General features: G+C 48.0%; 1 protein-coding gene across 2 annotated transcripts in view; it reads right to left on the reverse strand.

Moving 5' to 3' along the window:
* CDH4 (cadherin 4) overlaps positions 1-24,767 on the reverse strand; it is a gene marked incomplete at its 5' end in the record, with an annotated part of 460,835 nt that overhangs the window by 84,428 nt on the left and 351,640 nt on the right. For both annotated transcript variants that reach the window (XM_082491007.1, XM_082491008.1), the window contains 2 exons: positions 11,622-11,766; positions 19,551-19,706. In XM_082491007.1, coding sequence (XP_082347133.1) covers positions 11,622-11,766; positions 19,551-19,706 — 301 coding nt within the window. The remainder of the gene's footprint in view (positions 1-11,621; positions 11,767-19,550; positions 19,707-24,767) is intronic.

Below are 24,767 nucleotides of genomic sequence, written 5' to 3' on the forward strand. Positions count from 1 at the left end.
ACCAGGACCTGTGCGCGACGGTGGGCTCCCAGCGTGGCAAGGGAACCCAACAGGCTGCAGCTGTGGCGGGCACGGGCTGAGCTGACAGCAGCTGTATCGTGGACAGAGCGTATAGTAGGTCTCCTTCACTCTTTCCCTGACCTTTTTGCTTCTTTCCTGCATTGGCCTGAGCACATCTGCTCTAGAAAGAAGGACTATTTCTACAGCATTTGACCTACACCCCTATAAAGGGAGATGGGACTGGACAAATGTCTCTAAAGTCATGAACTGAGCACCAGGGAGCTGTATTTCAGGAGGCAATCTGCTCCCTATCTCGTATCTTTAATTTTGATTATGAAACTCAACCACAGAGAAAATAAAGAGAGGAAGTCGGCATTAATTACTAACTTGTAACTTAATAAAACGTCCTCTGCAAAGGGCCCTGTGTGGCTGCAGCACTCTGCAGCGCATGATGGAACGGCAGCAGCCGCTTCCTTCCCCGGCTCGCCGCTGCTCCCTGGGGCTGCTTCTCTGACCACAGCCTGCTGGAAACCGCCTGCAAATTACCTCCTCCTCTCTGCAGTCGGGGTGGCGGCTGATACGGCCGTTCCCCTTCCTATGCACTGGCATTTCCCACCTGGCACTGGTGACCCAGGGGTAAGAGCGGGACGGCATCTCCTGTAGCCCCTGCGGAGGGTACCGCTCCTGAGGTCCGCTCCCAGGGCAGCGGCTGGCGTAACCCACATCATCAGCTGCGTTCTGCTCAGCTTTCTGTATATTTAGTCTGTCTTTAAGCAAGACGTAGCCTCTAGATACCCATGTGCTGCAGTGAATGACATAAACATATATTTGTGCACAAGAGTATTCAATAGAGCGATGTGGATACATACTGCGACAGTGTCTAACATCTTCTGGGTGCTATATAAAGTCTTCCACTATACTAAGCTGGTTGGTGATGATTTACCCGCTATAAAAGTAAATAATATCATGTTTCCGTGTCCTACGCATGGGGATATATCTTCATGTGCTTTATATTAAAATAAAGGAAATACATCCCCATCCCCGGCCCTATTACTACACAAATGAGGCAAATACACAGTGGCAGACTGCACAGCTCTTACGCGCTTGAGGACCGAGGCGGGTAGCGCCCAACCAGGGCTGCAGGATGCGCGTGTGCATTGTGTGTATATCGAAGTATTAACCACAGCGCCTTCAAATCCCTATATCCTACCCAGAGACTGGAAGCAGTTCTCACAGAACGCAACCGCTGGGCAAACTCCTCCAAGCCGCACTCGAGACCCCCACGCTGTACTCTGCCGCTGCTGGGTCGGACCCTGCCAGTGGTGACGGAGCTACAACAGAGGTGTACGAAGGGGGCAAGAGGGACTTTACCCTTTCGGGCTGTGCGAGAAGCATTAGCTTTATTTTCCCGCTCTAAGGGCTTGCTCTCAAGCCCGCTGACAGCGTTAAATGAACACATGAAGTGCTGAAACTCGGGAATTTGCCCCGGTCTGCGCAGGGTGTCACGTAACGAATACCCAGTCCAGACGGCGTTGGATGTAACTGCATTAACCCGCACACCGGGACTACTAACTCAGGAGATAACCTGTTGAAAGAAAACCATTTCTCATCAAATAAGGCACATGGTATGTTAAATAAAACACCTAACCTAGTACATCATGTCAATATTAAATCAAATTTGTTGCATGTTGAACAGCTCTTCTGAGAAGCAGATTGAATTATCATGCACAGCTAGTGATGACAAGATTACTGTGCATTAGCTTTCATTAACTAATGTGCCAAGTTCATATATCACCTGAGTTAAAATTGATGGAAGGCACGATGAAGGCGATCTATCAATAAAAGGCAAGATCCCCAGAATCCGCAACTTCGCAAAGCGTTCCCTTTGATTTCCCAGAGACCGCAATCTCCTCGATGTTATTTCATCAAATGAGATATTTTTGTTTCGATCTAACAATGGACGAGACACATGAGAGAGATGCTTGAAAGCACCCCTTATGGAAAATACTCCCATCAGATTAATTAAGCTTTCTACAGGATAGGCAAAATAGTGCCTTACAAAATCTGGTGGGATGGAAGCAAAGGGAGGTAATTTTTACCTGTATGTTCAGTTTTGTTTATCAACTTTCAAATTAATTGCATCTGCTTGTAAAAGACAGCAAAAAGATTTTTTTAGTTTCACTATATTTCATTCGATCTGTACACGTTAAGTACAAAAAAGCAAACCAAGAAAGACAGCTGCCCTGGGTACGTATAAGCAGATAAGCGCACAGTCGGAAACAAATGTCCCCCCCAAATCACGCTGGAACCTGAGAACCAGCTCAGCTCTCGCCAGCTCCGAGGGTCCCAAAGCATGCCAAGGACTGCTAACGCTCATCACGTTGTCTGCAATCTCTGCTCTCCCATCTATGCAACTTCATTTCTCCGTAAAGACCGAGCTTTCACGGTTTTAAGGCACACAAACAGTATCTTAGCACAGTGGTGCTCCCGAAGTCTTTGTTACAATTGCTTCATAATTACCATTTTTCTAAGCTGGTTTGATATCCATTAGTTAGACTTAATGCATGTTATAAGAAAGAGCTAATGGGCACTTATCAGGAATCCAAATAATAAAAGATAAAAAAAAGCCTTTCACTTTGCCCTTTATACCACGTATCACTATAAAAATACACAACCCTCTCTGCCTACTCATGCAATATAAACAGAAAAAGCTAAAACTTCATCCAGTTTTTACTGATAACGCTGATTCTCTACTCAGCTTTATCTTACGGTTTATGTTTTTAATGGCTGGGAATTGGTTGCAGAATCATTAAAGGTTGGTTAACCTTCTCGGTCTAATTTTGACCTACAAGATACTTAATTTAATCATTCCCCCATAGAGAAGGATTGAATCATTATGTGCAGACGTGTAGCGATGGCCATATTACATTAGATCTTCATTAACCCAAGTTAATAATGGCTTTGTACTAATGGAAACCTCCCCTTCCTCCTAATTTTTTTTCCCCTAAATTGGAAAGCTCACTTAGTGAATGCTCTGCATCCGATGTTAGATAGAGAGAAGACAGTAATTGTTGACGGGAAGATTAAATACTGAAAAGCAGCGTCAAGTTTACAACATTTCCTAAAAATAAAATTTTCCATTCAGAAGAATTTCCTGATATTGGTTTTCTTCCCCACAGGGGATGGGAATCTCATGCCCCGACTCACAATAGGAACGCTTCACCCTTTAAAAGATTTCATTCATTGCAACAAGGTCTCGGGAGCAGAAAGACAGCACGCTGGGAACGCGGAGACGTCAAACCCAAGTTACGGTGAGAAGCACGACGGGACCCTGAACAGGTCCTCGGAGCACAGCTGTACCCATAATTACTTGCATACAGCTTCCCTACGTACAGCGTCAGCTTTCTTGCCGAGAAACACGCTGAAGTGTGCTTGGGCTACTTGTCTTTTTAATTGATCCATAAAACTAACAATATTCTTCCACTCCACAGACGGGGAGGCGCGGGGCGGCGGTGCTGCGGAGCGATGCCACCTCGGCCGTCCCGCGGCACCCGCGGCGCTCCGACGGGAGCGGCAGAGGGCTCCTCCCGGGCGAAGTCACCGTGCCGGGGAGCGGGGGGTTGAGAACAGTATTCGGAGAACTGCTGGAGCGATAAACACTAAAACATCGCCCCGACCAAACTTGTATCCTCGAGTTGAAAAAAAAGAACATATTCGGGAGGCGATCTGAAGCACTTTCACATACTCCGTGTTAAGGGCTTCAAAGGAAGAATGGGGAGCCGACGCACCAAAGGCGCTGAGGGGAGTTATACGGGTAAACAGGAACGTGTGCAGGACTTCGAGATGACAGAAGTGCCTGAAACTCTACTGCAGACGTAATAAATTGCAAAGGGACTTAAATTAAACTGCATCCCACATGCTCTAGATAGAAAACTAAATAAAACCAGCGCTTCCCTTCTGAAGGATATTCCTTCAGTCATAACTGATAGCTACTGTCATTCTCTTCCGCTATTATTTTTGTAATCATTGGCAAATTTTGACCTTTTGAGCAGCTAACCTAATTCATAAAGGATGTCACTTCCTAATTAGCGGAGACACCAGATTCTCAGCCTCAAACGAGGCAAGAGCCAACCTAATGAGAATAAAGAGAGCGAGTGGGCCTGGAGAGACGACTGAGCAAGTGGAAGAGGCTGCTGTCACCTGGAACCGAAACAGTACCTTCTCATTGTCAAAAATGAAATAAATACCTCAGGAGAGAAAATGCGCCGACTGCAGCGTACACGCGGGCACGGCCAGAGCTGAAGAGAGCTCCAGTAGAGCCGCCGGCAGCCTACGGAGACCCCGCGTGCCGCAGAGGAGTGACACAAGCAAAACTTCAAGATGGGCAAAAGCGCATTCAGCCTCTGAGCAAACAGTTTTGAGTGCATAAATCAATGAGCCGCAGCTCGGCTGAGCTCCTGCAGATGAATCCTCTCCAGTCCCAGAGGCAAATTCCGAAAACGGAGAAAGCGTGACTGAGGACAAGATATCCCGAACACCACCACCCAGCTGTGCTTAAAAGTACGGCTGGGTTTCCCGCTTCACTGAAGGCGTATGCAACTAGTGAAATCACGCAGACCCGGCTGCACAAAACCTGAGACTTCCACAAGGCTTGAGTCCAATCCTTGAATTTTGACAATATAATATAATGCAGTATCATAGAAAGTAATATAAGATAATGTCATGCAATATAAATACTATAATACATATAACTATCTTATTTGTAACTGCTGGTTAAAAGGAGGCAGAGAGTGGACAGTTGCAGTGCTGTAACTCACTTGGGAGCGGTCTCAGAACATGATTTCTGCATTTTTTTTCTTTATATCAACTTGGCCATTTTTTCTGGAGGAAAAAAAAATCATCAGTCAGGGGATTTGCATTTTTTTCTCACCTACAGTCCTATAATTCACTTCCTTGCTCTCGGGACTGGATGCTTCTGAAAAGGAAATGAAGAGCACAGATTTCATAACCACTCACCTCGAAACAAAATGGAAAGCGCTACCACATGTGTCTGGAGAAACGCAATTTCTTACCTTAAAATTGTGCTCGGCTGAGCAAAAGAACTTAAAAAAGAATATTGTGTATCCTAAGCCTGTGTGTAATGTGTGAGAGAACGGAGTCGGGTTGGACAAAGCCATTTTGAATAGCATATAAAGTGCGCGAGTAAGAGCAGCGTTTCCCCAGGCTGCATGGTCAGGCTGGTGATGAACCCCAGGGCAACGCACCCAACCTGCGAAGAGCTCCGGCACGACGGGGAGAATCTCTTGAGACCTACTCTGGCTCTTGAAGATTGTACCTCTACGTGATCCCTCTGAAACATCCGGCGTTTGCGTTACTTCGAGCTCCCAGGGCTCTCAGCAGGAGCGGCCGCCCGTGTCCAGCCTGGCCGCCCCACGCCACGTCCCCACCAGCAGCCGTCAGCCGGGGACCTGCTCCTCTTGAATTGGGACCTTCCTAAATGAAGAGTACGAAAACCCATCTACCAGCAAGCTGGTAAAAGAATATTGAACGTTTTAATTATGAGCAGCGCTACGGTGTTTTGGAATGGTTCGTAATGGAAGAAAGGGGTCTTCCCTCGGTGTTCTATTAATCTTTTAAAATGAAGCATCTTCTCTTCAGATCTCGGGCGTCGCTGCTTTTGTCTCCTCCCCTGGCACCCAGCGCCCCGGCCCGGGCCTCCGCGGAAGGAGCACCTGCAGGACACCAGGCACCTCTTTATGAGCTGTACTGCCAGGACGGAGAAGAGGAAGGAGCCAGAAATGCAGAATCCAAATTCTCCACATGAATATATACATACACACAAATGCAACTATATGCCTTAAAAGATTAATTTCGCAAGCCTTAAATTGCAGTTTAATTTGAAAACTAATTCAGCCTCATAATTGGCTTTCTGTTCAAATCACTGAGGCTAAAGATTTAAATTCTTAATATTCAGATGACTTTCAAGTTTCTGGCCCCATCTGTGCATTAGTCCATGGTGTTAATCTCTGAGGGAATCTCTGCTGGCATAGAAATAAAATAAACAAACCGGGACACTGGTAGAATAATCGGCTTTTAAAATCCTTGGGTTTTTTTATATACCACTTATTTTTATGAGATTTCTTTAACTCAATTTGCCACATATAGATTTGGCTCCCAGCTATTTCATTTTTCACGTGGCACGCTATCAACAATTATTGTATCAGAGTTCCAAGAAATTGGGAGGAGACAGAGAAATTCTAAACTACAGCATTTCTCATATAAGAAATGCCAATATTCCTGCGTTTTGGAGGACTGTCCACACGTAGCACTCTTTCCCACCACTCCCAGGGCGGGTGACAGGAGGAAACTCTGCGACCCAACACCGAGAGAAAGCCGGAGCTGGATGAAACTCCCGTTTCAAAGGAGCCTCTTGGAGTGTTGCTATTGACTTGAAAGGGACCAAGATGTATCCAGAGAGTTAGTGAAGCGGAAAGGATGAATGGGAATGGAAAAGGCCAGTCTGACAGGAACAAATTGTTTTGGAGAGATGTGTTAATTTTTGACAATCTTTCTGCTAAAACAAAATAGATACAACCCAGAGCAAAGCGCTCGAGCCACTGCAGAGCGTTTCGCATTGACCTTTTCAGAACGGAGCGCTTCAGTTAAGTAAGACATCGACATCCTTCCGTAAGGTACACTTTGTGGTGGCGATAGCAAAACTAAGCTCCCGCAGTGACCAAAATATTCGTTCTCCATCATGGTTTTGTTTGTGATTACATTCCCTTTTTTCCTTCTACATTTTAGCATTTTCATTCTATCTCATCGAGGAATTTTTGGGGGGGAACTGTAGAACTTCTTTTGGAACAGCGCTCCCCAAGGACACCCCCGGGATGCTGGAAGCCCAGCGGTGCGGCTCGCGGCAGGCAGTAATCGGGGTGGCACAGAGGGGGACCCCACGCCGAGCCCCGGCCCCTTTGGCCCTCAGGCACGGAGCCGGGGGCGGCGGTGGGCAGCAAAGCCGTGCAACCCGTCCCACTTTATCAGCGCTTGAAAGGCGACTTCTGCAGCTCCGGCAGAACTTTGCTGATTAAGGCTGCCGGAGGGACCAGGGGAATTTCAGCTCCAGCTTGCGGCTGCTTTTTTAAAACTTGGCTGTGTTCTTCATATAGAGGCAAAATTCAAAGAGGCAGAACATTATTCCATATGAGTAAAACACGGTCTTTTAAGATACACTTTCAAACAGTGGCGCGTTAAATCAAAACAACTCGTGGAAAAGAAAATCCTGCACGGCTCTTCCCGTTCTGCATTTTTGGAAGGGCCTGCGTTTGCACAGGTACATTGTCCGGCTGCATGACCTTAGGCTAGATCAACTAAAAATGCATTAAAATGTATTCCAGAGAGCCTCAGACGAGGAAAAAGAAATGCAATTCGGCGTAAGAGCCAGCACACGTTTGAGGATGTATGGGGGCCAGGCTGCCACACGCGCGTTCACACTACGGAGAGATTTACTCCACAAGAATGAGCTCCTGATTTCAAGAACACGATGCTACAGCGTAAGACGCTATTTCAATTAAGTGATTTTAATCCTAACCAGCAACAACAACCTATTATAATTAATAATACTTGATGATTTCTTTTCTATTCCCGTCAAGGGTTGTGTCAGGGTGACCTGCGCGCCACGGGGAGCACGCCCTGGAAGCCCAGGCAGCCTGAGCGCGCTGCAGCCTGGGAAGCCCCATCGCCCAGACCCCGTCAGGCTGTCTCGAATGAGCCTCTTCACATTGCTGCCAATTCTTCCAGCTCTCGGACAATCCCCTTTTGAAGGATATTTGTATTTTAGGCTAAACCAAACTTCCTCTGCGGGAGGCTAAGTGCCCAGCCGTATCACACCGTGCCGCAGGTGGGAGTACACGTCCTTCCTGCATTCCCATTTTCTTGGGTCACCCTACCTCCTTTTGCCTTAGCTGCTGTCGAGTCAGTCGGTCACACCCTACTTGGCCACGCTCCATCCCTGCCATGGCCTCACTACTCACAGCCATCTGACGGTCAGAGATGTGGCCCCGCTCTCGTCCAGCTCACCGCATCCCGGCTGCCACGAAGGGACCCCGCTGCACCTCACACAATCAGGGAACGGTTTGGGTCGGAAGGGACCTTAATGATCCTCCAGTTCCACCCCCTGCCATGGTCTATGAAGTCTGTGAGCAACTGCAGACAGGGGCTTCTAATGGGAAGGGGTAGATGGGTTTAACTCAGCATCGCCACTCACTCTGCCAGTGACGGTGCCGTCTGGAGCAGCCACCAGAGAGCAGAAGACAGCTGATGCGTCACGTGCATTCCCTGTCCGTACAGGGTGAAATAATTTGCTTAAAATTTATTTTTGCCAAGAGCTGGCTAAATTACACAGTTTCTTCTGCTTCTTTGGCATGCAGCTCATATAAAGCTAGTCACCTGGCAGAGACGGAAACAATGGACAAGCTCCTGAAAAAACGTTCAAATCAGATTTAAAATACCCTTGTCCCCACCAAGCAACCCACGATTCTCCACCAACACAGCTAATAAAATTAAGGCTGTTAACAAACAGCTGTATCAAAATTCAAGGAGCCAACTGCCTATGCAGACCCCTGTGTTTATATAGCAGCTTCACCAAAGTCTTCACCAATGGTGGTTGGTTCCTTCCACTGGACCGGGATGCTCAAAGCGCCATCCAGCCAACTTGGGGGCGCAGTGCCCTCCGTTGCACAGCCCTGCAGCGCCCGCGCAGCCCACACTGTGCCGGGACCGCGCCGCAGCGCCCGTCCCTCTCCTCTTTGAATGGGACCTGCCCTACCCATCCCGCTGAAGCCTTACAGGGGCTTTCCCTGCGGCTCAAGGTCACCGCGTCCTGCTCAGTCTGCGCTCAACAGCATATTTTTGACAATCTTGCTCTGCAAAATTTCCATGGGTAGAGCTTGAGCTCCATATGTCCCTTTTTTCTTTTTTTTTTTTTTTCAAGTCTGGGCAAAATTCCTACTGCCTTCAAACAGTCATTGGCTGCTCACACTAGCTGCCCTCAGAGTCAGCGTTTATTTGGGATACTCTAATACTCCAGCCACTTTTCACATAAAAGGTGTGCAAAATTATTATGGAAGTTGCAGATTCTGCGGTAATTGAGCAATACTGCATTTTTAATTGCAGCCATTATAAATGGGCATATGGAAGATGTGAGAAGTAACAATCGTACAGGATATCCAGGGAAGCATTTTCAGTCCTCAGGCATAGTTCAAGAGCGGTGAACAGTGGAAAATGAATGCTGAACTTCTGTAACATATAATAAGATTTTTTAGTTTGCCTGAAGCAAAACTATACTTTATACATGGATATACATACATATGCATATATATATTTATAGATGCATATACGTATATAACTTACTGTTGAATCAATACTGAACACATTTTTCTGTTACCTCTAAGAATATGCAATGTTTTTCATTTGTCATCCATTGCCACAAATAAGCCTGAATTCTGGCCGCATATTTTTTCTCTTGCAATGGCTGGTGGGGTACCTCCTTAGTTATTATAATAGTCTGAAGCATCTTGAACTGAGTTCCCAAATCTCTGCAAGATCTACGCTTAGCTAAAGGCACCGTCTAGACTTGTCTCTACACGAAGCAGGGACACCGAACTTGGAGGCGCAGGAGGAGCACGCAGACAGCCACAGTACCTCTACCACCTCTCTACCACTCTCTCAAAGACACAACAGCACGTTTATTGCCAAGTACACGGAATGAGGGCCTGGGATAGCCAAACTCCCAGGAGGTTCTACAAAAGCAAAGAACAGAAATTCAATACTAATACAAACCTTTAAGAGAATACCGATTAAACAGGGAAGAGGGGGAAAAAAACCCAAACAAAACATCAAAGACAAATGTAATTGCTTTTGAATAAAACCAGATTGCTTTCTACCCACCTGCCTTAAAGGCAAGAGCTCCAGCCCAGGATACAGAATACCTGAAATCACTGGTAGAAGCAGAGGCACAAGTATTTTGTAGGCAAAGTTATCCTGTTCTGATTTAATAGCTCAAAGGCTTATCTGGATTTCAGACAAGAAGAGGATGCAATTTACTGCTTCTTTCACACAAATGAGCAGAGCTAGTTAAAATCTTTGGGAACACTTTGAATATTGATCTGTCCTAGAATAAGATGTAAGATATTTGATTTGCTATGGAAATGTTGTAGCAATTTTCAAACTTTGATATGCCCCAAAGTGGCCTTCAAACGAAAGCCAGAAAATCCTCAGGAAGATGTCATTAGAGCCACCAGCTCGGGGACCTCTCCTGCCCCTCTGCTGAGCACTTCGAAGCCGGTACGTCCCCACCCAAAGCGTACCGGGGAGGGAGCTGTGCCCATTATCTCCTCAAAAATAATGTCACATTCTGTCCCCAACTACGTGTCACCACAGCAGCCCATTCCTCACAGCGCTGAAAGACAATCAATCACCACTGCGAATCACCTTGTTAAAAATAGTGGCCACCGGAGGCTTTCCTGTGACACCTCAGGCAGCGGAGAAGCCATGATAAATGTTCGCTGACACAAAACAAAGTCACGCGGTTTTTAACCCCTCAGTGGCAAACAACTGAGGATAAAATTTGTGTTGGAAGCATCTTCTACAATCATAGAACGGTTTAGGTTGGAAGGGACCTCAAAGACCATCTAGTTCCAACCCCCTCACTTAGATTTCAGGAGACTGACAAAAGTTCTGCTGACAGATTTCACAATACAATTTCTGCTTAAAAAATGAATACACTCCTGTTAGCCAAGTTCAGCAATAAGCTAAAACAACTGTGCTATCGTATTGGAAACTGCATGGTTACGCCACACAAATAATAAATCAACAATATAGTTGAGAAGAAAACACTAAAGACCCCAACTATATTTTTCCTGCACACACACAAGTTCACATAAAAATCATCACTTGTATTCCGCATACAGCTTACACCCTCACTAATTTTTCACCCATTAATTTTCTGAAATTCCACTTTGAGTTTTTCCCCATTTCACCCTCTGTAAGAAAAGTCCGTGGGGTCGGCGGACGGGCCAGCGATTTCAGTGGGACCACTCCCACTGCAGTAGGTTTGCGCCAGGCCCCAGGTAAGGAAGTATTTTCTTCCCACTTTGAGACACAGACTTTACTGGAGCCTGACTGGGTGCCAGACACGGAGTTTGCAAGTGACTGGTTAAACATCAAGGGGCAGACAGTGAGTAGTTCGGGGTCGGTGAAGGGCCACTGCCGGGCTGGCCCTCCGCGCTCCCCAGTTAGAGTACAGCCCGGGGCACGTGTGACGAGCGTATGAGAACGGCAATTCAGAGAACTACTCTACAGAACTGCGCCTTTCGCAACTTCCACCTCTAGGAAGGGGCCAGCAGGATCCGGGTTCCCTCTAACCCATGCCGGTACTTTCCCTGCACCCAGAGAAGGAGACAGCAGCTGGATTGTTCTCACCTCCATCAGTCTTCAACAAAGAACCAGCAACAGCAAAACCTCTGCTGCGCTCCCGCTATTTGAAGAGGAGGCAAAGCCGTGACCACGCCAGATTAATGTTGGGAAGCTGTGATAACTGTAAGACGTTTTTTCAACTGTACCTGGTTTAGAGCCTTCATCAACAGATCCATTATAGACTTGGTTTATAAACTCCGGTCTGTTGTCATTCATATCAATCACATAGATGTAAAGGTCAATAGGATTCTCCACCTTGTTTCCATTCATATCCACCGCGTGAGCCCGGAGCTGGGAATAAGCACAATGAAAGCATAATATCAGCAATCGGATTTGTTGCAGAATGAGAGACCGTGTTTTGTAAGAATTGACTTTACCCCATAAATACTTTCTCAGAGTTGAACCGAGCAGGTATGTAATTCCAGCAGAAAGCAGTGACGTGGTTTCCATCTAGACTCCCCGCACAGACAGCTTTTCAAGGCTTAACATAATATTGAAATAATATTTTAAAATAGTAACGGTCAGTGGAAGCACTTTAACTCTGGTGTGGTGATGCTATTTCCTTCATTGCTAATAGACCACTATATTCTAATTTTTAAGACGCGGCGAACCTTGTCTAACAATCTGAAAAGCAAATTTTGCTTAGTTCCAAACACAGCGAGGAAATGAGTTTGACTTGAGAGGTTTCTTATGGGAACCTACAGCCCTTCATACCCACAATAAGAGGGATTAATAAGTGAAGAGACTTCAGAATGACATTAGGATTGTTTATTCTTTGTTTAATCACGGTCTCTAGGAACAGCAACAGCTACTGACGCCATGGCTCTATGCACCAAAAGACATAAAAACGTCCCTTTCCTTCAAGTGACGGGAGCCCCTGTGCCATTAAGAATGAAATATTTTCCTCAGGCTTGACTAAAATACCCAGCGATGAAGCATTACAATAACCAGAGCCACAGTGTTAAGTCCTCGGTTAAACTGGAACTGCGGCTTTATCTTATTAGCAATAACCATCAGTAATAACGCTCCAAAACAAGAGCATCTGTTTTCTGAACAAAAGGGACAGATACAGCATGTCAAAAATGAGTAATTAATAAAACAAAGCAATCAACAATAGTCTGGAACAATCAGTAATCAGGTGAAAAAAATGGATAGCTTTCTCATTAAAGGCAACAGATGGCCACTCTGAACGTGTGTGCGCCGAATGTCGGCTCCAGAGGAAAGCCCAGACAAGCGCGGAAGGGGCTGCCCGGCGCTGGCGCTGGCCGGGCGGCGGAGAGGCACCGCCTGGGCGTCAGCACTGCCGGTTCCGTCTGTCCTCCCCGCTTCGCTTCAGCCCCTGCGAGCACCGCCGACCCTCCGCACCGCCGCCACGGCTGCGTGACACCGCGCGGGGCCGGCGGGGGGAGGAACGAACGAGGGCGCCCGAGGACGTCAGCTTGGCGCGAGGGCTGGCGGGGAGAGCGGGGCGGGGGGACAGGGGACACGCCGGCCGTTCCTGCCGAGGGATGGAGGGATGGAGGCCTCTGCTGCCGGGGGTGGCAGCTCCTCCGCCACGGAGGTCTCCAGCTCCTCTGGGGCATGACAAATAAACGTGCTAATTGCACCGGCGCCGGTTTCCGTCCTTCGCCCTCGCTGCGCGGTGATTGATGCAACGTGCTCCTTCGCCTGCGGTGCTCAGGAGCCCCGCGCTTAACCAAAGGAACGGCACGCCACGGGAGGGGGCTGCATTAACGCCTCACCCAGCCAAGAGAACAAACGGCCACGTGAAAGGAGATAGATAGGAGAAAACCACTTTTTTTATTTTTTTTTAACGGAAGTTAAGCAGCACTTTTTCTTCCAAGACTGAGGAAGTCCGGCTTCGTTTCCCACACCGGGTGTACCATTTGTATTTCGTGACTCGTAATGCTCTCGACATCTGCATTTCTTGCCTGCGTACACACTGCTTTGACTTCCACCCGTTGAGCCATCCTTCATCACGTCAGATGTAGCAATTCAGTAACTTTACCAGGCAGAGGTCAGACTGCCTTTGAAAAAAAAAAAAAAGTAATTCGGAGCTAAAATTAAAGTTATTATCTTCAAACTGAGGCAGCACTGGGCTCTCTCTTGCTGCATTTCCAGCAGCGGAAACGGTTCCACTCAGAGATAAAGCAGAGAGAGAAGCCGGTATCTTCCCCCTCAGATCTGACTCTCCCCCTGCAAATTTTTAATTACATTTGATAGCTTTTGTCTGAAATCTCCAGGAGTAAGGGATTTCTCAGCAATGCCCGTCTATCTGCTTGTTGCGCTCACCAAGTGCATGGACCCACAGACGCGTCACCGCCTGCACTCAAGGAAAAAAAGATTCAATAAGCAAGAGTGCAGGATTCGCAGGGCCCCGGAGATGCTGGGAGGGCTGGAGCCCCTCTGCTGGGAGGAGAGGCTGGGAGAGTTGGGGGGGTTCAGCCTGGAGAAGAGAAGGCTCCGGGGAGACCTTATTGTGGCCTTCCAGTGCCTAAAGGGGCTCCAGGAGAGCTGGGGAGGGACTTTTTACAAGGGCATGGAGTGATGGGACGAGGAGGAATGGCTTCAATCTGGAAGAAAGTAGATTTAGATCAGGTATCAGGGAGAAATGTTTCCCTGTGCGGGCAGTGAGCCCCTGGCGCAGGGTGCCCCGAGGAGCTGTGGCTGCCCCATCCCTGGAGGTGTTCAAGGCCGGGTTGGACGGGGCTGGGGGCAACCTGGGCTGGGGGGAGGTGGCCCTGCCCAGGGCAGGGGTGGCACTGGATGGTCTTCAAGGTCCCTTCCAACCCAAATCATCCTATGATTCCATGAGTCTATGAATCTCATAAAACCTGCGGCGACGTGCACAAGTGTCACCAGCCTATGGGTGCTGCGCTCAGGACAGAGGTGACACTTGTCCCCGAGCTATGGGAGGGAGGACACTGCCTGGGGACACGGGCATCGGTGACTAATGGCATCTGGGCAGCCAGCAGGATGGCACCCGCTCCCCACACCCCGCGCGACAGACCCTGCGTCTTTCTGTACCGGGCGCGCTGGTACCCGGGTGGCCGTAGCTGCTCTTCTGCTCGCCAACGCAGTTGTTACTGCTGCCCCTGCTGCACACACCTCTTCTCTCTCCTGATCCTTTTTTGCCTGAGTTCAATAAAATTTTCTTCTTTCTTCCCTCTTATGCCTGCTTGGGTGAATTTTCTCTGTTTGTATTCTTTCAACCATTCTCGTGTGCCAACGCCTCTGTATCCTTCCCCAATGTGCTGCTCCTCTGTGGTCGGTGCCAACCGCGGCAGGGGGAGAAGACAGGCTTGAGCCAGAGGGTAGAATCTCAACTCAGCTCAACGGGAGCTCTTCCTCATTAGAGACCATTCCTCATTAGAGACCATTCGCAGTGAAGAGAGCGAAGGAAGGAGGGACTCCAGTGGGGCAATCTGTCCACTGGGAAACTAGTTGTATCTCCCAGGCTGATCCAATCCTGCATTTCCCTTCCTTCCTTCATCTTCTCCCTTGTTCTCCTGCCCAACTCTTTGTATTAATGAGGCATCCCCGAGCTGGACAACACGCTTTGCTCTGGAGTCGTTCTTCAGATGCCGAGACAGGGCTCGGTTGTGCGAGGCAGAGTCTGAGTCTAACGCGGTGCTGCCCAGCTCCGGCTGCCATCTGCTCCCACCCGCGACCAAGCCGGTGTTTTGGTGGTAGAGTGATGGACGGGATGAAGAGCAGACGCACGCCAGTGCTTTGCGGCACAAAAGGTGATGGCTGTGCTCTGTCATTTAGAGCTAGAAAATCCACCAGGGAAAAGGCTGGTGAGCACAACCTGGGCCACAGGACACTCGCCAGACACAGGTCACGCACAAGTAGTCAGATGGAACTGGTGGCTAGCTGGAGACAGAGTTAAGAACCATTTACAAAGTTGGTTTGAAATATTTACATATTCCCCAAGAGGGAGAACATGACAGGAGTAGAGAAGGAATAAACAATATTAAATGAAATACCTTGCAGAGGATTGTGAAAAATTAATACAGGTAACTGGGTAGTCCCTAGCTGGTGCATCGCTCTGCTGTACGCCGGCCAAGGAGCTGGCTCGATATTCTTTAACAAATATTGTTTAAAAGTATGACAATCACTGCTATCATATTCAATAGCAGCTACCACAGGTCTCTGAGGTTTTTCTACTGACAGTTTCCAGTGTGAATGTAGCCGTTGGCATACAAATGATTCAGTACCGCGATTATTGATTACACTGGAGGCTGGTGGTATCTGAAGGTAGTTAGTCAAAGTCAACACAGTGAATTGTGTTAAATATGAATATTACTTACGCACTAATACCACTAATACAAATATACATTATCAATCAGTGACAGAGCCTTTAAGCAATAAGCATACAATGTCATGCCTAATTTGTGCGCTCTTAATTGTGATTAAAAGTTCAAATTAGAGTATTGTGACACAAATGGCTGGCATTACTCATGAGAACTTGGTTCAGAATACTGGAATTAGCTCTTGTATCCCTTAATTTCCAGTAAACTTTTTTGTCTCCTTGCACTTCGAAGAACTCCTCCTCAGACTGTCACCCACCCGGTCTGCTCCAGCCGCTTCTGAGACAGTAGTTCATCAGCCTGATGCTGAAGGCACGCGCGGGTCTGGGACTGGGTTAGGACTCGCTTCAGAGTGTCCCCACAACGCACGTTACTTGAGCATCATAAGCAATGACCACTTACTGACACGCTTATGTTGATGTCTTTTGAAAACGGAGCTTGGAAAAGGTCTTGGAAAACTGACCCGCCAATTTGCTGCCCCTTGTACTTGCCAGGCCCAACTGCAGCGTGATGCGAAACCGGCGGCTGGATCCGAAAAGACATTCAGAGTCGCTAATTCTGTCAGCAGTACAAGCGGGACTTTGGGAACGCAGTTGAATACGGCCAAGAGAACTCATGCATATTAAATATTACTACCTGCTGAAACTTATTTGGCACGCAATAAACATGAAGGGCTGACGAGAAGGGGAGAGGCAACAGCTCAGAGCTGCGGCGGTGAGCGGGCAGCAAGGAGGGGGGGACGCGGTGGTGCCCCAGCGCTGCGGCCCCACACCCGCGCACTGAGGACGCCGGAGCGGCTCCCACAGCCCCCCGCAGCGCCGCACCACCACGCCGTCTCGGCTCAGTGGCTGCAAAGCCCTCCTCATTTTTCTCTGCTCATATTTGCGGCTGACTCTGCGTCTGGGACGGCCGCAAGGGCCCTGGAGAGTTCGCGCTCTGGCGTGTAGCGCAGACGGGAAAACAGATGAGGCCAAAATCAGCTGAAGGTGCACTCCCCAGCGCTGCCAGTCGTGCCGGGAGCTGAGCGCAGGCGCGCCAGCACACGCTGCCCCCGGGCAGACACCGTGAGTCCCAGAGGCACGTCCGCCCCTGCACACACCGAGCTCGGAATGATCCCCCCTAAAAGTTCAAGAATGATCTTGAAAACAGGGGAAGTTCTGCTAAAGAACTCCCGATCTAATTAGAGAAAACCTGTCTCACCTTAGGGAAAAAGGCAGGTTTCACCAGACAAATGGCTCGCTAAATGCGGGGAGAGTTAAAACACTAGTATTTTAAAAATGGTAGTCCTGAAGCAATACAGATAATTATGCATAAGAAAATATGTGTTGAAAATGCGGGAGTTAATGAAACAGAACTCTTCATACGTAGACTCACAAACACTTGCAAATTATTACTTTCTTTTTATAATTAGTTTTTAGATTACCTGGGAATGAAAGCAGCGAGGACAACACTCGACAGGGACAGAGACGCTGTAAAGACTTCATTCTGTTTAGGACTGCAGAAAACCTGCAGCTGTATAAATGAACCCCTCTCCAGCCGGAGCAGCGAGCCCAGATCGGAGAAGCCCACGTCCCACCGGGCAGACAAGCCCCGAGACCTGGGCTGGTGCCCTGCAGCTCCTTCACCCATCCTTCACCCATCCTTCACCCTGCCATCCTTCACCCCGGCGGAAGAGTCAAGCTACTCATCTGAGCTAAAGAAAACTCTACAGCCGATGTCAAACCAATCTGAAGATGGCCAAGCTGCACAGTGCAGATCCAAGCCCACACCTCACCCGCGGCTCTTCCAGCCCTCCGTGTAAGCCCGGCTCCGCGGCCGTCCTTCCTTTCAATTAGAGACTCGGCTATGTGAAGTGGCATAAATTCATCCACTTCTCTGAAACTTGCAACAGCCGAGACTTTGGACTGTATCTTCTTTCTGGAAGCTGGCCTCATTTTTTCCAGTTTCCAGGGTGGGCCGTTCCTACTCTAAGTTTCTGCACTATGTTTTGGTCATTGCTTTGTACAGGGTGTATTTACACAGTGTATTTACAAATGCTTTGTAAAGGGTTTTTAAATGAACAATTGATGGTTCAATAAATCATCAGTCCACTGCTATTGAGGCTGAAGGATCTAGAGGTTGTCTACAGCCATGACTTAAAATGTTCTCCATCACCTTCTACTGTTCTGCTAACAACGATTTCCCAGCACTCACTATTCCTGTCTATAAGGTCTCATAACATACTTACCAGTTATTCACTCTCTATAAACTACATCTTCCTGTAACCTTCGGAGTGTGAATATACTCATTTACATGCGGATGTCACCAGCTCAAGGTTTCCGTAAGGAGCAGAAAAGGCTGGAAATCCTGCGGTGTGTACGAGGCAGACTTCCCCAGTCACCTTTGCCACAGCGAGAATTCAGTTTACTGAATTCACTGTAAGCGGTAGGCTAAGTTCATTATTAGGGGGCACAGGATTTATTATCATAGACGACAAAATCTTTTCCATCTTACGTTTTTGACCGAGAGCGTCTGATAGCAGACATCACAGTGTCTCCGTCAAAAGTGTTAACTTGTGTGTGGTATTATTGACTACGCTGTTATAATAACGGGGCACTGCTGAAACAGTATCGGCAACGCTGAGATGACACACGCTGTATCTCAAATATTCCTTTTTCAAAACCACCTCTCTCCATATTTTCCTAGACGCAACAAACAAAATAATTGTTCTTGTTCGCAGAGGATAAAATAATTTTCCTTCAGATCTTCTTTTACCCAGGGGAAATCTCTTTTTCCACCCAACTAAAGAGGTAATCTATTTTCTTTATCCTTCCACCCCAGTCCAGAAGCTGTGTCAACATGGTTAACCGGATACCTGATAAAGCTGACAGAATGTGCATCTCTGACGGCGCAGTTCGGAATACGGTGTCAGTGGAAGTGACCCGTACCGTTCCACTGACATTACCGCATCCCTGGGAACGGCTATTACGATGCCGATAGATGTGGCTAATGCTGATACAAAGCAATCCATGAAACAACCTTTCACAACCACTCCAGGAGAGAACTAAAGCGCAGATGCAGAAAGTGTTTGAAATTTTGCAGGGCTATCACATGAGGTGCAACACAGTTTTTTAGCAATTTGTGGGACTGTAGCTGCTGTGCAATTACGCTGTGCAGCGCAGGGGCTAGGATTTATATCAAAACATAACGGCCAATTACACTCCGAGTATTCTGCAGGTAGAGCGTTTTATGAACTAGGATAGCGTGAGGCACCGCTTTCGAGTGTAATTAATCTTAGTTAATTTCCTCATATTTAATATTAGCCTATCTGCATATTTAAAAACCTATCTGACACACCCTCATCATACTGCCTGAACATCTCCTAGTGATTTAAAATGAAAAATGACGATACCAATTATTGCATGTTTAGCTGCAGTAATGATTCTTAAATTAGTAATTTCCCAAGACGTGCTAACACGGCGATTGGCTTCTCACGGTTTTGGGGGGGTTCGGTCCACACGCAGATTTGCAGGGACTTAATAAGCAGCACGAAGCTGCACCACTTTAAACAAATGGCTCTGGCTTTGTGTCCGGAAAGGACATCAGTTTAACGACGCTTTGCAGTGGTTTGGCTGATTGAGCACGGGCGGGTTACGCTAAAGGGGAGCGGAAACAAAGCCAACCTTCTCAAAGCTGCACGTCCCTTCCCGAATCCAGCGATTCCGGTACCGTTTTGCTTCGAGCTTGCGAACATGGATAAAACTCAAGGTGGTTTATGCTTACGTGGTAGGACGCTCTTTCTTCTCTGTCCATCGGGCGAGTCACATACATCCTGCCGGACACGGGGTCAATGCTGAAGACTTCCATCGGCGGCTGGTCGGCTCCCACGCCAGTGATGCTGTATCTGATATGGATCTCTTTGTCCTTATCGGAACGAATCTGGATGAAATAACCAAGACAGCAATCGATGAGTTTTGGACAAAAGCCATATGGATGTTTAAACAACTCTGAAGATCTGAGCCTGAAAGCTGCATAAATGTAACGCGGCTGTCAATTCTGACAAGGGCGCTGCACGCCGAAGCTTTGGGGAAAAGCCAGGAAAAATGTATTCTACATATTTTCAGCTATTTTTCTCCTCTTTTATTCATAAAGATTCTCTAGGAATCTTTGAAATTCTGACTTTTTGCCTTAGACGTGGAAGAATCTATATGCACAAACACCCGCTGTTTACATGTTACCGAAACCCCAGGCTCCTTAAAGTGTCCAAATCGTTCAGCTACACCCGGAGTCTCCCAGCCATTAATCACTTGTGCAAACGCTGCCTGCAACCTCCCCCCCCCCCCACCCCCCATAGTCCCTGTGACTGTGCGCACAGATACTCCCACGAAATTCCCAGAACAGGGCTGTTGGCTCCCGCCTTCCCCTGTCCCGCCGGCTCGCCGAGGCAAGGCTGGGAACACCCGGTGGGACGTTACCATTTCATTTGACTATTTGTTGAGGAAAAGCATGTTTGGCACGTTGCTTTTGAAAGGCCTTCCCTCCCGCACCCTGAGAACACCGCCGCGGACCGAATACAGCACGACGAGTCACACCAACCTTGGCTACAGCGCTGAGAAAATAAAGGAGGGAGGTTAATATGTTGTCCTAGCAACCCCGACTATCTCTTTAAACCCAAATTTAATTTTCTGATCAAACGCCGAAAGAAGTTCTTGCAACAGCATGAAAGAAAGTGCAAGGTACAAATAAATTACCACCCCCCCACCCCCCCCCTCCCGCACCACCACAGACTGTCTTGGCAGTGTAAAAGCGACGTGCATAAATTTTTCTCGAACAGGTCCATGAATACAACAAAGTAGTGGGAAGATAATGGAAATCTCGTAGCTGAGTGCACGTTAGCATCTCTGCCACGGCAGCCGCACGCTCGGAAGAGGCTGAGCGGGCTCAGCGGGATGCGGGAGGCCCCCGCGCCCCCCGACAGCCCCAAACTGGGGAGCGAAGGTGGGTTCCCAAGGGAAGCGGAGGCTTTGCTTGTCAGGCAAAGGAACTGGGACGGGGCTGCGGGCTGCCGTCGCGCTCCTCCCCCATCTGACCTGCCGCCATTCCCTCCTCCCCTGACGCGGGAGGCTGACACGATGCTGAACGTGTCGGTGCAGAATAAAATCAGATTCCCCGGCTCCGAGAATCTCCTTTGACGCCTTTGTCCACATCATTACCAAGTTTGTACACTGTTTTCATTGTACCGACTCCACCAAATCGTCTGCTCCCGTTAACGGCAAATAATGTCGGTTATCACCAGGCGCTGCCGGGATTGATGCGTGCTGCACCTCCGCTCCTGGAGCTGAAGGTCAGGGAACAGAGATGGTTTCATCTGTCTTTTCTCTACAGGATTCACTGCTTGTTTGGGCTGTTAGTACCACGGAAAACTGATTGGACTGACACCGGTATAATCACTTAAGAAGAGGTACGGGGGACACTGTGGAAGTGCCCTCGTGCTGCAGACAAGGGTCTGCGCCGGTTCTGGTGCGCCCAGTGGGTGTTTGCAAAAGGGGCCCGAGTAGACAGGTATGAATCCAATTTTCATTAGCAAATCCGTGGGTGAAAAAGACTATATTAAAATCAAGCTTTGCTCGCACAACTGTGGTTTTAATGACGGCGACTGACACAACGGTTCAATAACTGAAGGCCACAGTCCCCATTTTTAGAAAGTCGGCTCTCACCCCGGCAGGCAGAAAGGGCTGAAAATGGAATTGATGTGTTGTCTGTGCAAACGTATAACTCCAGTCAGGGAGTTCACGCTCCAACCGACTACGTCCGCGTTCGCAGCTCGGCTGAAGGGAAGCGAGAACGTAGGGAGCGATGGCTGGACCTGCGCCTTCGACCCACTGCGGGCTCCCACCTTAGAAATGAAGAAGGGTACCGCGGGATGCACGGCTGCGAGTCCGTCTATCGATGTGTGTGTGCACAGCTCCACAGGACCTCTGAAGCGTCAGGATCAAACCAGCCCTTCACCCTAAAAGTTTTTCCTTAACAAAGGCAGAAAAAACCCCACCAATAAACCCAAGACATCTGCCCTTTTCCTGCCTTTTTGCTCGCAGAAGCGCAGAGCCCGGCGGGCGGCCCCGGCCCCGGCCCGGCTCAGCTACGGCCGTAACCTGAGCGCAGCACCGAACGGCCAACCGGAACCGCACCAGACGCAATTTTAACCCCAACCACGGAAGGGGAGAGTCTGTTAGTTCTGCGTGGACATTTTTCTGCTCTATTTCCTGTCGCATATAGTACCCAGATCCCACTGTGACAGAGGCATTAGAAATGCACAGAGAGAGGCAGACACAGGGAGAAGGAGGCTGGATTTAAATATTCAGCGCTCAAGGCGCTATATTTTATTTTCAGGAAACGCAGATAAACAGAAGCTCTCTAAGAAAGCTATGTACAGTTTAATAAAGTGTATGCTATAGGATGTCCTTGCAGCACTTTTATTAGCGTTAATAGGGTCTAAGCTGTCTGTATGTAAATCATTGCAGAGCTAGGAGATGAAATATATCATAAGACCCACATGACTTACCCAATTATACTACGAAAAATCCATGAGCTAATTATACTGCATTGAGCAAAACAAAGACGGGGGAAACACACTGCAAATCTGCAGCAATGACTCATTATTTGTTGTTAATTGCCATCATACAACAATGGTTTGCCTGTTACCTGTATTTAATTCCATTTCCAGTAAGAATACAAGGATGTGTTTAGAAGTGTTTAGAAAAAATCACGTAAGAAGTAGCACTCGTCACAGAAAGTTGCAAAGACCATTGACAATGAAGCATAGTACGTATCACTACCAGGGAGATATTCATCGCACAAAGGCACACGCTTTTTATATTGGAACATGTAATTTTAGCACTCTTAATGAGATTTAAAAAAAAGATTTTTTTTCCAGTAATCCTGTAACATTTTGACCAAAGGTTTCATTTGCATAATTCCCAGGGTGCAATTTAGTAAATCTTGTTGAGAAGTTAAGAACATTATCTGAATACAATGTAAGGTTTACTTCTTTTGTTGAAACCGTTCCTGGAGCAGTTTACCATAATAATAATAATAATAATAATAATAATAATGAAAAAAACCTCTACTCCCAAGGAGCTCACTAGATCAGGAGAAAAAAATTACTGGTTGGGGGAATATACCGGTTCAGGAGTTGCTTTTTCATTCATTTACACCTGGGAAGAGAGAAGATGATAACATATCTGTATGATAATTGTCTGACTGGAGAACATACACATGAATTTGTTTTCATTTCTCTTTCCTTTTATAATGCAGTCACGAGTTAGGCAGGTTCTGGACTGCAGCACAGATGGCAGAAGGACAGTCTTCCTGAGCTGCATTTGTACGTCTTTTACTGGGAGAACCCTCGGAGCACTGAGGCTCCCCAGCGCCAGGCATGGTACAATGGTACACCCCTGCGTACGATGACGTCAGTAAGATGAATGATGATGTCTCATGACTGTCGTAAGAGGAATCTGCCTATAAAGCAGCTTTTACTCTCTAAGAAACCCCTCTGGGACGGAGCTTAGATCGGGTTGTACACTGGGGAAGGAAAATGCCCCAGACCAAAGGGCAACTTACAGTGGAAGATGTCCTTGTCCTATTTCATGAACACAGGTGAAATTTTCCACACAGGAACACCGGGATGCCGACCATCCTCCCCCACGCCGACAGACACAAATGGGCCGTCGGGGCACCGCGGGACCGGCCACCAAAGCCGCAGAGGGAACCTGCAGCGGAGGCGGGGACCGAGCTGGCGCTGCCAGAGCTCCGCCTGGCTGCGGCCGGCACAGGCACAGCACCCTCCCAGCCCCGCGGCGAAGCTGGGGCTGCCGGGGGCTGCGGGGGGATCCGCGCTCGAAGCGTTGATGCTCCATCCCAAATGGAGCACGAGGGCTGCCGTTAAAGTGCACAACTCAGAACCGGCCTGACTCAGCTCGCGTTTCTGTAGAGTAATCCCAGAACAGGAGAAATCAGTGCGATTTCACAGATGGGTATTTTCCACTGGAGGTTCTGATGTAATAACTAAAATGCATGAAAACGCACACTGCAACCCTTGAGTTAATAAAGAGCGAAGCCCTTCAGAGCTGGCTTTCTGCTTTGTGGCAATCTCACATTTAGATGGGCTTGAAAAGCAGCCTGTGGTTGCGACACAGAACTGCATCCCACTTTTGCAGGTAAAATCTCAGGGTTCGTGCATCTCCATCAGGATTTACCGCGTAACGAAACTGTTCCGGCAAGTTTTACTGGTAAGCAAAATTTCAGCTGATGAGCTCCTTTGCGGTACCAGATTTGTTCGCTCCGTTTTGCTCCTGTTGATCCATATCCTTCTTGCGCTCGTAGCACTCCCATTTCTCGCTGCAGGGCGCTGAGTTTACGAGCCCTCTCATCCTAGCAGGCGACAAGAGGAGCCACAGATCCCCCTAACTCTCCTGCGCCAGCAGCGGAGGCGATGCAGACTATGGAAAGCCGTATGGTCAGCAGATTGGAGGACACTCGTGAGTCCCTAAATTACGCAGTTTTTGGAGCATGACATTGCCAGCCAAAAAGTGACCCAATGGAGATGCTGTTTAGATATCAGCAAAGGAAATGCCTGGAAGCGTAGGGAACCGGGTGTGTAAGGAAAGGCTGAGCAAACCGGGACAAGTGAGCCCACAGAAGGGAAGACGGGACTGTAACAACAGTATTCCTGTACCTAATGAACTGTACGTAGAGGATTCCACTGAGCCGTACATGGTCTGGGTTCTGCCCATCGCCGTGTGACGGTATACCCAAGTGCCTGGGAATCTGTCTAGAGAAAGCAAAGAGCATCTTTTATACTCTGTTGCATTTTATATCCACAGAGCAAACTAGAAAATACATCCCCTTTGAAGTTCTCCAACCTGCTCTGTAACGTACGGAGTTAAGAATGCTCTTCACAAAATACTTCATTTCCCAAATCTCCCATAGAATACCACGCAA

This window comes from Vanellus vanellus, assembly GCF_965231255.1.
Source record: "Vanellus vanellus genome assembly, chromosome: 15".
Taxonomy (NCBI): Eukaryota; Metazoa; Chordata; class Aves; order Charadriiformes; family Charadriidae; genus Vanellus; species Vanellus vanellus.